The sequence below is a fragment of the Orbicella faveolata genome, unplaced genomic scaffold, assembly GCF_042242905.1.
Source record: "Orbicella faveolata isolate gen_17 unplaced genomic scaffold, um_ofav_v1 contig_12, whole genome shotgun sequence".
Lineage (NCBI taxonomy): Eukaryota > Metazoa > Cnidaria > Anthozoa > Scleractinia > Merulinidae > Orbicella > Orbicella faveolata.
Window position 1 is genome coordinate 10,857,277 of NW_028301539.1, and position 17,724 is coordinate 10,875,000.

At 37.9% G+C, this 17,724-nt stretch overlaps 1 protein-coding gene across 2 annotated transcripts; it reads right to left on the minus strand.

Annotated features, from left to right (window-relative positions):
- Positions 1-2,919: 2,919 nt before the first annotated feature.
- On the minus strand, positions 2,920-9,750 carry LOC110061888 (uncharacterized). 2 transcript variants are annotated; one of them, XM_089282357.1, is made up of 3 exons: positions 9,641-9,750; positions 5,091-5,201; positions 2,920-4,477 (listed from the first exon to the last, which is right to left on the minus strand). In XM_089282357.1, exons 2-3 carry the CDS (start codon positions 5,194-5,196, stop codon positions 3,297-3,299), a joined length of 1,287 nt encoding a protein of 428 aa, XP_089138483.1. In that variant the 5' UTR covers positions 5,197-5,201; positions 9,641-9,750; the 3' UTR covers positions 2,920-3,296. The 2 variants fall into 2 exon arrangements, with proteins under 2 accessions (XP_089138483.1, XP_089138482.1); XM_089282356.1 differs by lacking the exon at positions 9,641-9,750 and adding an exon at positions 5,729-5,891.
- Positions 9,751-17,724: the final 7,974 nt, after the last annotated feature.

Genomic DNA, 17,724 nt, shown 5'->3' on the forward strand with positions numbered 1-17,724 from the left:
TGGTTATGAACAAGCTCGAGTTAATTCTTCAGCAGTGACAACAGCCCAGAACAGTCATTTTTAACAATTTCCTTGGATGGTTGTCACATACTTTATTTGGATAACTTTGCCCTGTTTTGTTTATTTTTGTTATCTTGCTTTCGTTCCGTTTGTGAAAGGAAGATGTCATATTTAAGTTAGCACAAATCAGTGTAATTGGCATGCATCATCCTCGCACGTTGGTTTGTTGTAGTTTGTACAATTAAGAGTCTGAAATGACGCTATGTGCGTGTTACGTGCCGAATGACTAAACATTACAGTGGGCTTCCTTTCAATTGCACTGATTTCTTAAGAACCAGTCTTTGGGTTTGTTATATAAACCCAAAGGAAAAATTCTTATGACTTAATTCTCAGCTATCAAAAAGGTTGAAACTAACGCCTGGTCTATATCTTAGAAACTGAACTTTATGGTAGCTGGTAACAGTTTTCGGTACCTTCCAGCAGTTATTCTTTGACAGGTCATACTACAACTCTCTCTCAAGTGACGTTACATTATTTGGTATCACTCAAATGTTCAATCATAGGGAACAAGTTTGCAGTCATCAAAAACGAATCGGTAAAATCAGGAGCCATAATCGGGGACGGAGACCGTAAGTCTCGGGATTCGCGCGCACCTATGACATGGGACGATTTTCCTATTTTTAGAACAAACTGCGCCATCCTGACGTCATATATCCGCGCGGATTCACGCACATGTCAGGGGCTCTCGCGTGGATGTTGTCACGTTGCGTGATCAAATGGCGAGAGTTGAGAGATTCTCTTGGGTATATTTCACAGCGATGGCAGGGAATAAGGCAGGGAATACGAACCAGGGCGCTTATATGTAGTTTTATGCTCTGAGCTAACGGAAAAGATGGGTTTTTCAGGGTCGAAAAATAGACTTCAATCTCGCGCTGGCAATGAATAATAAGATCTGCTCACGCTAGTTGTAAGCTTACGCGTATGCTTAAGAATATAGCAAGAAAACTCTCTACTCTGGTATGGAGTCAATTTGTGAGTTTCTCAGACAATGCTTAGTCATAACCAAAACCTGTTTTGATGGTATCTTATTGTCTCTGCTTGTTTGGTGAGTTTGCAAAAGTTTTTGAAAGGAAAGTCTGACGCGTACAATTAGCTCATTTGCATAGTGCATGCAGCTCGTGCACTTTCAAGTCCGAGTCGGTGTTTTCAATTGTCAACAAATCTTGACAAAGATTTCTTTCGTTATCTTTTGTGTTGAGATGCTGCAACAAATTTCACGAGTCCAAAAAATGCTACTAACATCATGTGTGTTTCTTCGACATAAGCATAGTGAAGTTTTACACTGCGAAAATGAAAATAGACAAGGAGTTTTGATAACTCGATCATCAAAATCGAAATCGTTATTCCAAGTTCATTAAAGAAAGCGTCATCGCAACTTTGCTGATTGTTTCTGCTTTATTCACATATTTTCAGCTTAGCTTTTAATACGTTCTCAAACATTTATCAATCTTAAACATATTTAAAAATTACAGAGCTATTGTTTGAGTTCGATGTACGCTTTCACACGAAAGTGCGGCGGAAGTACAATTTGTCATGTTTACTGACTGTACAAAACACGCATCGGCGGGCGCTCTCATTCATCGACAACAGAGAATTTACTGGATTTTTACACAAATAAAACTAAGCAGTATCTACGGACGTAAAGTTATTAAGCCTTGATGAAACATCAAGCGTTGCTTACAATTCAAGCGAAACTCAAACTAGCAATTATTTTGTTTTACTTTTCGGTCGCGATAGACTGGCAAATTCCTCGCAAGCGTGTGGCAAGAGGAGCTAGGAAACTATGAAGTCCTGAAGCTCTGCTATATCTAAATATATCCAGCTAGTTTTTTGCTGTGTAATGGAAAAGCTGTTAATCTTCAACATAAGTGAAATTTAAAGTGGAGTAATGTACAGCTCATGTAAAAGAAGCATCAGTCGGAACACAACTTGGTCAGCGATATATATAAGCTTACAGCGGAACATACCTAAATTCGACACTGTCTTACTTCACTCAAACTGGAGCAGCTTACGACGAAAATACTTAAGCAAAATTCCAACAGACGTAAACGCGTTGAGTTGTGGGGCAAAAACATGAAACATTTCGGGAATTTCGGACGCCATTTCCCCCGTGCGACATCGCAAAAATCCTCGCAGCATGTATGCGCGTGTGCCGCAGGTGATGGCGCAATTTGTTCTAAAAATAGAATTATTGTCCCATATCATGGGGACAACCCCAATACTTGAAATGGCGCGCGCTTACGGTCTCCGTCCCCGATTATGGGTCCTGGTAAAATTCTTTTTTTTTTTTTTTCACAATTATCAAAAGCTTGATAGATACCATTTTAACAGAATGTATCTTTGCTATGTAGAATGTATCTTATGCCATTACGATGACCACAATGCAACCTGTTCAGCAATGATCGGGCATTTGTGCAATACCAACATAGAGTTGTAATATAACTGCTAAATAGTGCTGGAAACAGTTTCTAGCCAATTTAAAATGGGAGCACAATAGGGAAAGTAAAGTTTAAGGTAGCTCTTAATCAGAAGATGCTGTAATAAAAGCCTTATCTTTGTCAAACAGTTTATGCCCATTTTCAAATTTTGTCATCATCGTGTTGGTTGCCAGGGGAACGACTTAGCGATGAACTTGAAGTTGAGAAAGATAAGTTAATACCGCAGCACCAAGCGGCGTTTCGACTGCTGGTTCGTAGCTAATTTTTCTTGTCGTCAAGCTAGTTAAAACTTTTCGAGAAAAACCAGAAAAACAAAATCATTGCCAAGCACCATTCCCTTTCATTCGTTTTTTCACAACAGGGTATTGCCATTAGAAAAGAATTCACTTTAAACCCAGGGAGCACCACCACAAACACTGTAGGCTGTGAACGCGTACACGTTTTATTTAGCTCTATCTACGAGTGCAACGAACAATAAATAATATAAATTATATAATAATAATAAAATTTAGCAAAACATTTATTTACAAAACCGTTCATATTCCATAAAAATATGATGTCAAGAAAAATGAATGCAATTCTTTTTACCGTGAGCGTAAATTGATATTTCTCTCATCTTTCTTAACTGGACATAGAAAGTTCAGTTCGCTTAACAATTCAAACACATGAGCTACGTTTTTAGTCTGCTTTTTACTCAGTTAATGATAAATGCGTATAAATGCGTAAATTTAAATTTCACACGGCGAAAATTTCGTTTTTTCAGGGCCGTTATTCAGAACATTAGGAACGGTGAGAACACTAGTAAAATATGCTTGAAAGTAAGCATACAATTGTACTGATACAGAACGAAGTAAATGCTCCACTTAATGTAAGTCCGCCAGACGAAAGCAAGTGATCTATATCGAGACCTTGTAGTTTGTCTTTTCCTATATCGTCGATTCCACTTCCAAATTCATCAATTACTTTGTCAGAGTCTTCGTCATCAAAGCCTTGCACATATGTGTCGTCATTGTCCATGTCCTCTCCGCTCTCTTCATTTTCATCTTCACTATCTTCTTCTGACTCTTCACCACTTTCATCGCTATCCCTATCGTCACTTTCATCGTCTTCGTCTTCGTCGGACTCCTCGTCATCATCGTCATCATCTCCATCATCCCCATCATCTCCATCATCATCATCATCATCATCATCTTCATCATCTCCATCATCATCATCATCATCTCCATCATCATCATCATCATCATCTCCATCATCATCATCATCTCCATCATCATCATCATCATCATCTCCATCATCTCCATCATCATCATCATCATCTCCATCATCATCATCATCATCATCATCATCTCCATCATCTCCATCATCATCATCTCCATCATCATCTCCATCATCATCTCCATCATCATCATCTCCATCATCTCCATCATCATCATTTCCATCATCTCCATCATCTCCATCATCTTCGGAGTCTTCTCCCCTATCGCTGTCACCGTCGTCATCTTCAGACTCATCGCCACTTTCATTATCTTCTCCATCACCACTGTCATCACCAGGCTCATCGTTATTTTCATCACCGCTGTCATCTTCAGACTCCTCGCCACTTTCGTCGTCATCTCCATCACCGCTGTCATCACCAGACTCATCGGCATTTTCATCACCACTGTCATCTTCAGGCTCATCGTTATTTTCATCACCGTCATCATCGCCAGACTCGTCACCATTCTCATCGTCATCTCCATCACCGCTGTCATCACCAGGCTTATCGTTATTTTCATCGCCATCATCATCTCCAGACTCCTCACCGCTCTCGTTTTCTTCTCCATCGCCACTGTCTTCTCCAGATTCATCGCTTTTTTCGTCGTCATTATCATCTCCAGACTCCTCGCCACTCTCATCTTCATCACCATCACCATCACCGCCGTCATCTCCGGAGTCCTCACCAGTTTCGTCGTCTTCGTTTAATTTGTCATCTGTATCATCTGAATATGAAATACCTCTATGTTATTTGCAGAAATATGGAATTTAACTCATACAATTTTCATTCCCGAAGATCCAATACAATGTCTTTTTGGATTCTGGTAGAGTTTAGCCTTGACTTTTTCCGCTTTAGACAACAAACAAGCACCGCATTGTCGTTTAGGACCGGCATAAACAACAGCAACTTTTCGCCTGAAGACTTGATTTTAGTAAATTAGAGGCACTTGTACTTGGTAGGCGAAAAACTTCGATTTTCGCAGTCATCTTTATAAACTTAATTCGAAATGTTTCATAACACAAATTATCCTTTGACATTGTGTATCACACATATAAGCAATAATTTAAATCATTAAAAACGTGAAAGGGCGAATGGGGAACTTACATAATCTTTTATCTGGATGGAATCGCAGAGTCGGTGGTGAAGTAAACTGGCCGCCTTTGAATATTGGGACTTAAGGACTTAACTGCGTCGAATAGAAAAGCTATATCGAAAACATTTGCAACAGTCAGGGCCTTTGGCTTCAGTCGACCCTTACTGATCATTTCTTTGGGAAATCGTCAACAACGTTTACTCATCGGACTAAAAGTTAAAACTAGTCAGTTTGAATATCTCACCATCAATGTCGTCTCCACTTTCACCTTCTACGCTTCCTTCTTCGGTACTTCCGTCTTCACTGCCGCTTTCACCACTTTCATCTTCACCACTGCCACTTTCGTCCATAACATCTTTGAAAAAAAAAGGTTTGTTTTTGTCAAAGTTGAACGAATAGTGAATTCTTTTAGTGGTTTTGATCTACAACATTTAAGTAATACGGCAACGTTGAAGTTACGGTTATAGTGAAAACAATACCTTACAACTTAAGTTTACCCTTAGCAATCAAGTTAGCTCGTATTGAGAAAATTACTGCTAACAAAATTTGGAACTGAAAATTGTTTTAAAGCTGGACTGTCAACAAAATCTTCACTATCAGTAAAGTGATCACACAAATGACTTGTGAGGACATAATAATGCTGAAATGAGTATTAAGTCGTAATGCTGCTCTATATATTCATTTCATTTCAACCGGAACATGTTTAATTCTATCAAAGAGATACGTTCAGCTCAAATACGACAAGGGACACACTAAGTTCTAGAATATTTTTTGTTCAGTGCAAAAAAAATCTCATGTCAGTCACAAAACACGCTCATTTTGTGGACTCAGAAACGGAAATTTTAGGGTAGAAAAGAAATAATACATTTTATCACATCTTACCATTTTGCATAGGTAAAGGCAAACTCCAGAGTGGGGTGAACAAAGCCACGAGACAAAGAATAAGCAAGACTTTGGAGGCCATATTTCTTCTGCTCTTCAATGTTCTCTCTTCAAGTCTTCTCGGTTAATGATTTCGTCCACTCTTACATGGGCATTTATATGCTTCTTGAGGTAGTTGCAAAATACTGACATTTCTCTGGTACTTGAGATATTGTCATGTTTGTTAAAGAAGGCGGAGGAATATTGTCAAACATTAAAGCTGACGGGAATCTGAGATATTGCGAAACTGATTTAGAAACACTTAGACAGCATTTACTTAAAAAAGAAAAAAAGTCAAGACCTTGGATTAATTGTTACGCAGTTCCATAATCTATAAATATGGAAAAACTTGGTGAAGATCGAAGTGTTTCCTTTAATTGGCAAGAAGTTTTTCCAATATTGGCCTTCTTTTTATAGTTTCCATAGAAACACTTCTGTACACAGCAAAGCTATCTATCTAATATAGCACACGTTAAAACACTTTTTCTTTGCGGCATTTCAAATTACCTGCTGTCGTTATCTTTTGGACTTAATTGGATTTTACTAGCTCTCATGTTGATCTATTATGTTCGTGGCTCAAGTTGTTAATGGCTGTTTCAATAACAATATCCTCTTAGAATTAATTTTTGATATTCAGCCAGAGCCGCTGACAAGGGTGCTTCAGCTGCCAATAACATTCGAGATTCACACGGATCCTCTCTTAGAAGGGCCCGCAGGCCCATTAGCGATGTTTTCGAATTTGCGGCTTTGTATCTAAGGGAAGACAACAACTCACCATGGAAATGCCCAACACTTCCTTTCAATGTACGCTGTTTGTTTTGGTGTTGCTAGGCGAATAAATAAAAATAACGAAGTGTCTAATTTCCGTTTTTAAGTTACAATTAATCATATTAAAATATAGGTGAGCTATATGTAGACTACTGTTGAGGCATTTTGCTTTTCAATGTTATTGCAACCTAACTGATTTCAAACTAGAATAATGCTTTAATAAATCCAATGAGGTTCTTTTAGCTTTTGGAATATTTTGTAGAAGACGTGCGAAAAATTTAGAAGCATACTTACGAAAATAATTTTCAGCTTATTTAAGATTGTACTTGGGTAGTTTTTGAGGGTATTTGAGAATATTAAACCCATACATTCATTCCCGTATCAATGTTGGTTTTTTTATAAATATATATGTATATATATATGTTCTTTCTGTCATATCACTGAAAGCTTAATGTACATTATAATACAGCGTTCTTAACTAGAAATGACTGTATTGAAATTTTAGAATTACGAAAAGGAAAAATTAGCACTGATATAGCCATATGCTTCACCACTGCGACGTTTTGTCTAACAGCCAGCGAGGGAAAGGTTTTTGACGATTTACTTGTCTATTACTTATTTTACATGTTAATCCTAGGTTATTTTTAACGTTACAGTGTTTATTCGACAAGCTAAAAATTAAATCAAATCAAATCAGTGTGGTATTTTTTCTTACGGACAGATCATAATCTTCATAATAGCCATTTTGTCCTTTTAGTTGCAAGCTTGAACATCAGCTTCAGAGAACGCAAGAAACAACTTTTGAGAGCTTGACTCGAGCCTTGATATGACAGTACATAAAGCTTTAATGACCATTCAGTGTTATCTACATCGTCAAGTCTATTGTCAGTCCTGACAATTCCCACATGTATTGCCTCAGTAATAGCGAGAGCACAAGACCTTCAGCACTAGATCTAAAGTGATTTTCAAGTAGAGCAATTTAAACGACGACGAATTTAGGATGACCCGAATAACAGTAAGACTATCAAATCACAAAATAAGAAAGAAAACAGTACGAGTATATAATGGTGTAAAAGACCAAATAAATACCTCTATTTAAAAACCAAATCAAGGTACAAAACTACTGCTCCTACTCTATAAGACGACGAGTTTTGAATTAGCAACACTAAACCGGACAAAACTGTGAACAATGGAAGACTTTACCTGGATTTGTACTGAGGAAAAACGGAACAATACCACAATTTTAGGGGTGGCGAATGGTAAATGCGAGACTGCGCGAGACCGCGAGACAAGCGTTTTCCTCTGCGAGCCCGAAACATTTTGACATTCTAAATTGCGAGACCGAGACTTCAAAGGGTTTGACGTGCGAGCGCAAGACTTTCAGACTCTCAAAATTCGGGCCCCAGATTTAGCTGAGAGCTAGAACGAGCTTGTGCGGCCTTTTAGCCAGCTTCTTTAAACTGGCTGGAACTGGAAATTCGATTATAACACACTACATTATGATATCGTAGAACAAAATAACTGTTTTACTGGAGTCAAAACGGACGCTGCGAGAGGTTCTGTAGGTTTCTGTGGAATTCAGACAATTTCGGAGAAGTTAGAATAAACTTTTTCTCGGAAATTTTTAAGTTGCTTCATTGAAATTCAATATTAAGCGAAGAGAAGACGTCAGTTATAAAAGCTTAGGTAAACGAAGGAATCGGGACTTTAAAATCCTTTAGCTTTGCGAAAAATTGAGACTCCGAGACAGCTTTGTATAAAAATCGAGACGGCGAGACGCACATAACCGCTAAAAGACGAGACGGCGAGACCCGTGAAATTCGAATAAGATTTTGCAAGACCCAGAGTTTTTGAAGGACCATTCGCCACCCCTAATTTTGACAGATGCAACGACAGTGAAACTGGCTTCTTTTCTTGGGTCACTTTTTTAATATTCAAAGGAGCAGTATATTAACTAAAACTTAAGCCCTTCAACTGCAGAGTATGGATCGCATCTAATTTCTGACAATATATTAGTTGCACGTGAACATTTAATTTTCTTCCTTCTGAAATGATTCCATACTGTGTTGCCAATTTTTACCAGTATTTTAAGATGTACGTCTCCAGAAGTGAAACGTCATCGAAATCAAGAGAATAAAACAGTCCTGATTACAAGCCTCTCTGAAATGAAAAACCGCCAAATCAAAATAATGTACGATTGCGTACATCGATTTCCAAAGGTGAACGTTACCGATAACATCTATCAGGCCCCACGTGAAAACATTTCATATATTAGCTTATATTGGTCAGAAACGTTAGCGACAAGTGGGTACTCTTTAGCTTCTTCACATAAGTACATTAAAGGGTTAAGAAAATTGACATCTGCTGCAAAAAAATAACCCTTGCCAACCGATAACATCATACCTTTTTTCCGTGCAGTTCATTTTGAAAGAACATAATATTACGTTCTGTCTTATGTAACTTATGTTACCGTTTGGATGTTATGAAAGAAATGAGGCATTACTAAAGTGATAATTGTCATTTTACTCAAGCTATACGTATATGTACAAGATCCCCCAGACCCGCTATTCAACAAGAAGGTGGAGATGCCTGCTTGTCTAGGTTTAGCAATTCGGTTTCCCTGACGGAGGAAAATCAGTATAATGAGTCATACTTACAGAATTACAGAGCTGCACATGTTATGGCAGATCTAGTGCTTATTTTGAAACGCACGTCACATCATGAACCTTTGCGATCGATTTTGGGAAACAATTTGCGAAGTTTTTTGTCACTCTAGTAGTCTGCAATCTGTGTTTTCTTAGGCATATCGAAAAAAACAATTTGATGTTTTAAGCGTTCTTCCAATTGAAGAAAAAAATTCCAGGTCAAGTGAAAATTTTAAACCATTGTAACCCCGCCCCTGTTTATCGGTAATCATCGAGCGTAACTGAAAAATTACACATTGTACCTACATTTGCTTAACGTGATTTTATTATTTTTGGATATATATGAAGTTAAGAGCAATGAAGCTAGTAACAATTAACACCAAAAACGTGATAACTATATTTAAAACATCAACTTTTAATAAGAGCCGTGACAGCTATAAAAGGTACTTTGATCACCTACCTTCAATACAGAACACCGAAACCCTATAGGTGTTTTTTTCGTGGAGCTACAAGAGGTTGGTAACGTTTTCAAGAACGCAAGTGTGCGTTCATTGTGCAAGAAATACTCTAGAGAACTCGAGATAACTTGGAACGTGGAGAAACGTAACCGACATCAACATTTGTCTTCGCTATGGAAACATAACAGCACGTATTTTATCTTCTTGATATTATCTTCTCAGGGACGCTAAGATCACGAATGTTTACGTCTCGGTCTTAAGTTATCTGCACCTGAAGGAAAAGATTTCTGATTTATAGAGACAAAACAACACTGGGAAAAAAGGCTTGAGTTCATTGCGCTCCGCTAATATTTATAATGCTGTTTTACAGCCTTTTTAACGAATATTTCCCTGCCACTTAAACGACTCATAAATTCAAAAACTGGAACATTCCGTATCAAGCCTACAAACTCTACAAACCCTTCTTTTAACGCGACAATTAATGAAAGAATCCTTCCATTACCATTCCTAATTTCATTGTCTTAAATCTCTGAAACTGACTCTTAAAGAGTTGATATTCTCTTCACTTTCTTCTACCGCTGGGAAAATAACTAGCTGTTATACGTTGAGAGGGCAAATATACGCAGGCCTTTAAGTTTCAAATTTTCATCGCGTTGTAACATCAAATATAAAGATTATTATAATTGTAGCATTAAACAGGATCATGTAATGTCTCGATGCGCTCGATATCTGTCACCCTTATCTGCAATCTTGTATCTGGCAATAACTGCGAAGTGGCCGACTTTTTAAAAAACGTTGACGGTTTTTCTTCTTTTTTTATGATTAGTTATGGATGTGGTGAGTATTACCACAAGCAGTTACCTTGAGGTTTACCTAACCCTGACCCGCCGAACCGAATAAGCTTTTAATTCAGACGACCTCCCTCGAGTTCCCTCTCCACTCCCCCCCCCCCCAACCCAATGTTATTTTAAACATTTATTGTGCTGTAAATTTAACCGTAAGGAGATACCCTAAATGCTAAAGGAAACTTAAAGCTGATCTGATTAGAATACTAGCTATGCTGCAGAAATGATCATCCGACAAAAAACGTCGAGGGACGAATGAAAGATGGGACAACGTCGTTAACGTTCATGTTCTCTCAAAAAGTGTCATCGCTCAGATAGTAAAAGAACTAGGGAGTTAAGGTGTATATAGCCATACGGCACTACACTCTTGATCTGGATTGATTATTTTGTGGCGTGAACAACCAAAGACTGAGGAAGAACTATTTGTTAAGGCTATCCCTAAGGTTATGGCTAGAAAGAACTTCAAAGCGCGGAATAAAAGTAGCAGAAAGTTAAATCCGGCCTGTGTTGTTTTTTTTCCAACCTGTAAACCAACACTAGATACTACAGTGCAATGCAAAGAATGCATGGACACGCACTCTACGTCAGTTTTTAATGTGCAATCAATGTATGCCAGGGCCATAAATAAACAAACGGTCGCTCTGGCGTGTGAAAGAAAACCCTCAAATTTTGCTGTTTTAGAATTACTGGTGTCAGGTTATCAGAACCACTTCTGAAAACATCTCGTAGACGAACAATCGTTATGGTCCCGATTTTTTTAGAAGATTGGGACCGAGGCAAGCAACAAACGAGTTGGTTTTTATCACACCGAGCCTATGATCACTGTTATCACTTTGAAGGGACTGGTATACTTACGTATACGTTCTTCTGCCTCAAATACAACTTCTGATCAAATGAGAAAAAATTGGTCATTCCTAGAACTTTTGTTTCCGAAAGAGCAAAACTTTTTTTTAAAAACAACTAATTATAGATATTGAAACACTTGCAAAATAAGGTTAATTATCTCATAGCTGAGACTCGGATTTCTATTTGCTGAGACATGGAAAAAAGCAATTATGGTTAATTCGCTTTGGACTGCCGACCGAACTGTCCTAAAGTTATTTGAAACTATTTTTTATTTAATATCAATCTTTGTTTTGCTTGTTTATTTCCTTTGCGTTGTTCGAAAAGTAAAACAAAAAAGAATCTTCAACGGCGCAAAATTGCAATTTCAATTTGAAGTCCTTCATTGTCTGTTCTAAGCGCTAACGACGTAATGGGGAGTGCTAATACTGTTAATCATGTTTTTCCAAGAGCGAATAGCATTCGACGAAGTAAAGAATTATCAACAGTATGTCCACCCCTGCAGTCCAGTCCAGCTTCATTTCAGATAACTGAAATATGTTTTAGAGAAGTCCTAAGAAAATACGCGCGCTGATTACCTAGGCAGTGAGGCCTGGGTTTAAATTTCGGCTTTTTTTTTTTTTTTTTTTCCCTCGTTCAGTCACAAATCGCCGTCTGGTCTCTAAAGCGCATGCGTCACCTCTGCATACGTAAAGCAGATGGAATTTACAGAAGTTGTCGTCGTGAAAAGTTGAGAACGGATTCCACGATCTCTGGGGCGATGAAATCATATACAAACGAACACACCGTTCGAGGTAGACCAACACTAAAGGACATTAAGTGTTTTCGGAACGGGTCGGTCTGCAAGCCTTTTGAGAGATCAATTTACGAGCGAACATTTTGAGTGAATTTATCAAGAATCATGTTATACCAAAGGAGCCATCAACCGGGGCTACCAACTCTTCGACTTGATAAAAAGGATCTTCAGAAGCGTCATCGTATGATCGGGAACTAAGTAGAATCCCAGCACGAAGTCGAGAACGTCTGAGCAACAAGAGCAGAAAGGTTAGAAAATTTGTTTACGAATGTATCTGTTCGGGTACACCTAAGTAAAACGCTCCGAGAAACTTTGTTAAGTATAATAAAGATAAAATCTCGAACTAAAGGACATTTTCTCGTTATTTTCTTGTAACAGAGTTATGTGTCTTTACAAGAGTGAAACCCAAGAAGCGAATTATTGTACATTTAAGCTGAAAGAAACTAATGTACATGTATGTTGACCCCAGCAAAACAATTCTTGACTTGCACTGTCACGCAATCCTGACGCAATAAAAAATTTATTCGACAACCATTTAGTGGATTAAATCAAGAAATTGTGATGTTATAGGAGATTAATAAAGATGACGCTTCGCTAATATTTAAGTCTGTGCGTTTTCCCAAGCTCAGATATTCGTCGAAATATTTTGCACAAATTTACAGAGACCAGTACCTCCGCGGCACGCCAACATTGCGGCCGGAAAATAGTGTAAACATCTGGAGCTTACTTTGGCTATCTAGGCGACTGATTATCTGTACTGAACAAACAAGCATTTACATAAGCACTTTTCCTAGTACTTTAACTGCTGATTGGGCTAAAAATTACGACATAAGTGTATGGAACATTTCTTCTCCATTTCTTCTGGAACTAGCTGCGGGGACAAGAAATTCTCGTAATTCTACATAAGTAAATAAAACAAAATTAAAGTTTAGTTACATTTCAGTTGAAGCATCTTGCATGCGCTAATTAGGCGAAAATTCACAGCATGATCTCAGGTAATAAGAAAGCCAATGGTTTACAAAGGATCAATCGGAGATTACTGTCTCATGAAATCCCTTTTATGCGCATTCACGTCGCCAAAAAGACAAACTTATTATTAATACCATTTAGGAAACGAAAGAAATGCGAATAAATAATGTCGAGCAAAAGAAGTGCTAAGAGACCATATTTTGTATTTAATATCGAACTTTGGTTTGCTTGTTTGTTTACCTTGAGTTGTTTGAAAACTAAAACAAACAAGAATCTTCAATGGCGAAAAATAACAATTTGAATTTGAAGTCCTTCATTGTCTGTTCTTAGTGCTAACGATAACCACGTAATGGAGAGTACTAATACTGTTAATGATTGTTTTTTGGTCTAAATAGTGCGTAGCATTCGATGAAGTAAACAATTATTAACAGTCTTCCATTGTCCAGGAATTCTCTCGCAGATCACGAGCACCTGCAGTCCAGTCCAGTCTCATTTCAGATAACTCAAATAATTATATTATAACGAAATTTCGTTAGAGAATCGTTAATCAAATTCCTAGAGCGTGCTCCCTTCAGGACAGTGTTCAAAGCTCACAGTGGAAAACAATTTTTGTTCGGTAAAAGAATGATCCAGTGTTTCCGGCTGTGGCAGTACTAAAAGGGAATTTCGGTATCTTCTGTTTGCAAGAACCTTCCACTGTTTGAAAATGACAAACAACTTCTTTCCGTAAGAGGGTAATTAGAACAATATTAGTCGATCACAATAAAAGCTATATCCTTTTAACAACACCAGAAAAGGACAACCACCAACAAACTGCAATCATTTTGGTGCTGAATTTCCACATTTCTTGAATTCCGTACAAGTAATTTTCGCTAACATGTTTTCGAACAGACGAGTAGACACTTAAATGACCAAGTGACCATCAAACTTACAAGCTAATTAGTTTTCACGTAAGCTTCATTATGTATATTGGTCAACAGCACAATCTGTAAACACGTCGAAATGTTTTGAATCGGCAACCTACTTCTGTATGTTTACTGATTGTCAGGTCGCGTAAACTGGTTATCTAAAAATGATCAAATGTTGTTGTTTATATAGGACAATGTGCGTATCTACACCTTGCTAGTTCTCAGACATTCCACTTAAACTGACATTTCAAACAAACATACACTAACGGGCTTAAAAATCCCAACTGGCGGGTGCGGACCAGTTGGCAATCCACAAACATGACCGATGAGTTGAACTAGGGTCTACCGTGAAACAACTCCAGCTAAGTTGTCAGAGCAAGACTTGAACCCACAACCCGGAATTTAAGTCCGGCGCCCTAACCACTCGGTTACGTTGCCTTTATGTCCAAAATGGTGAAGGTAAAGGTTGTTGTTACTCAGCCAGGTCACATCTTTATCAAGGAAACTATAAATAAAATTATATAAAGTCATTTTTCACTTTCTGAATATCAATTACAAAACAGCGGAGAAACATGTGGTTTGTGAGTCACTGCGAAGGTTTTTTTTTTGGGAATGGAAGCAGCTTTCTGGGAGAGCGAAAATTACACCGAGCGAGTGCATTTTGAAACGCACTCGCCGGAATGGTGAGTGCTGACAAAATTTAGTTTCCAACTTTGTATACTGTAAGTTGAAAACCCGAAAAACAAAGAAAAACGAATAAATTATATTTGTATCGAGCTGGTAAGAGCTAAAATACCATGATTTATGGAAACGAAACAGCACTGGGAAAAAAAGCTTGATGTTCATGGCGCTCCGTTAATATTTATATTGTTGTTTTACAACCTTTTTAACGAATATTTCCCTGCCACTTAAACGACTCATGAATTCAAAAACTTACAAACTCTACAAACCCTTCTTTTAACGCGACAATTAATGAAGAAATCCTTCCATTGCCATTCATAATTTCATTGTCTGAAAATCTCTGAAACTGACTTTTAAAGAGTTGATGTTCACTTCACTTTCTTCTACCGCTTGGAAAATAACTAGCTGTTATACATTGAGAGAGCAAATATACGCAGGCCTTTAAGTTTCAAATTTTCATCGCGTTGTAGCATCAAATATATAGATTATTATCATTGTAGTATTAAACAAGATCACATAATGTCACGACGCGCTCGATATCTGTCACCCTTATCTGTAATCTTGTATCAGGCAATAACTGCGAAGTGGCCGACTTTTTTAAAAAACGTTGAAGTTTTTTTGCTCTTTTATTATTAGTTATGGATGTGGTGAGTATTACGACAAGCAGTTACCTTGAAGTTAACCTAACCCTGACCCGCCGAACCGAATAAGCTTCAGACGACCTCCCTCGAACTCCCTCTCCACCCCGTCCTCCCCCTCCCCCTCCCCCCAACCCGACCACGTAGAAAATATTTTTGAGGAGCAGATATCCAGAGCGATTTCGCAGACAAACTGATGTTAACTAACTTCGAGTAACAAACATTGGGTGTCGGTTAGCAAATTGGAGATAATGGTGTGCAACTGAGTTTTACCCGTGTGTCTTATGCATTGTTTGGCCACTGCTGTTTTAAACATTTACTGTGCTGTAAATTTAACCGTAAGCGGATACCCTAAATGCTAAAGAAAACTTAAAGCTGGTATGATCAGAATACTACCTATGCTGCAGAAATGATCATCCGAAAAAAAACGTTGAGGGACGAATGAAGGATTGGACAACGTGGTTAACGTTTTCTCTCAAAAAGTGTCATTGCTCAGATAGTAAAAGAACTAGGGAGTTAAGATGTACATAGCCATAGGGCACTACACTCTTGATCTGGATTGGTTATTTTGTGGCGTGAACAACCAATGACCGATGAAGAAATAGGTTGTGGGTACAAAGAACTTCAAAGCGCGGAATAAAAGAAGCAGAAAGTTAAATCCGGCCTGTGTTAATTTTTTTTCCAACCTGTAGAACCAACACTAGATACCACAGTGGAATGTAAAGAATGCATGGACACACACTCCACGTCATTTTTAATGTGCAATCAATGTATGCCAGGGCCATAAATAAACAAACAGTCGCTCTGGCGTGTGAAAGAAAACCCTGTTTTAGAATTACTGGTGTCAGGTTATCAGAACCGCTTCCAAGGAAGACATCACCTGGACGAACAATTTGTATGGTCCCTTTTTTTAGAAGAATGGGACCGAGGCGAACAAAAAAACTAATTATAGATCGATATTGAAACCCTTGCAAAATAAGGTTAATTATCTTAATGCTCAGGCTTGGATTTTTTTGTTTGCTGAGACAAGGAAAAAGCAATTATAGTTAATTCAGTTTGGACTGCCGACCGTACTGACCTGGAATTTTTTTTTTTTTTTTCTTATTTAATATCGATCTTTGTTTTGCTTGTTTATTTCCTTTGAGTTGTTGGAAAAGTAAAACAAACAAGAATCTTCAACGACGCAAAATTGCAATTTCAATTTGAAGTCCTTAATTGTCTGCTCTTAGCGCTAACTACGTAATGGAGAGTGCTAATACTGTTAATGTTTTTCCAAGAGCGCGTAGCATTCGACGAAGTAAAGAATTATTAACAGTATGTCCACCCCTGCATGTCCAATCCAGTTTCATTTTAGATAACTGAAATACGTTATAACAGAATTTTGTTTGGGAATCTTGAGTCAAATGCCCTAGAGCGTATTTCATTCAGGACAGTGTTCCGAGCTCACAGTGGAAAACGATGTTTGTTCGGTAAAAGAATGATCGAGTGTTTTCAGCTGTCGTAGAACTATGAAGGGAATCTCGGTATCTCAGTTCTGTTTGCTAGAATCCTCACAGTAGTTGAAAATGATAAACAACATTTTGCAGAAACAGGGTAACAAAGCCAAAAAAGGACAGCCACCGACAAACTGCAATCATGTTGGTGCTGAATGTCCACATTTTTTGGATTCCGTACATTTTGGCCCCAGCCCTTGCAAGTATTTTTCGCAACATGTTTTCGAACAGACGAGTAGACACTTAAATGACCAAGAGACCGTCAAACTTAAAAGCTCAGTTTTCACTTAGGCTTCATTATGTATACTGGTAAACAGCACAGTCTGTAAACATGATGAAATAGTTTGATGCGGCCTCAAACTACTTCGGTAGCATATTAACTGCTTGTCAAGTCACGTAAACTGGTTATGTAAATTTCTCTGTATTCAAAATAGGCAAGGTAAAGGTTGTTGCCACCCAACCAAGTCAAATCTTTTCCAGGGAAATTATGAATGAAATGAAGTCATTTTACACTTTTTGAAAAATTTAAATTACCTGTTCGGCTGCAACTGTACCTGCATTGTCATCAATAATCTCGCACTTGCACCGCGGATCTGACATTGTTCCATTGTTGCAAGTCTCCCAGCTGAAGTTCCCTAAAAAAAAATAGTTTATAATAGTTTATTATAGTACTCTAGTTGCTTATGTGTGTGCACTGTTACTTTGTTTTCGATTAATTACCTGCAGTTTTTCTCTATTGTTTACATGTACATTTTGTAATTTTGAAATTATCAGAACTTTTTTTTCTTTCTTTCCTTTTCGAACATAAACTCTTGCACCCTCCTCGATTAGTTCTGGAACTAGCTGCGGGGGCAAGAAATTCTTGTAATTCTACATAAGTAAATATAACAAAATTAAAGTTTAGTTAAAGTTC

Excerpts from the sequence above, each read along its gene's own strand:
- LOC110061888 (XM_089282356.1), bottom strand. The coding sequence starts at position 5,810 with ATGGCCTCCAAAGTCTTGCTTATTCTTTGTCTCGTGGCTTTGTTCACC. Across the intron at positions 5,202-5,728 it reads GCCTTTACCTATGCAAAATG|ATGTTATGGACGAAAGTGGC; the intron begins GTAAGATGTGAT and ends TTTTTTTCAAAG. Across the intron at positions 4,478-5,090 it reads AAGTGGAGACGACATTGATG|ATGATACAGATGACAAATTA; the intron begins GTGAGATATTCA and ends TTTCATATTCAG.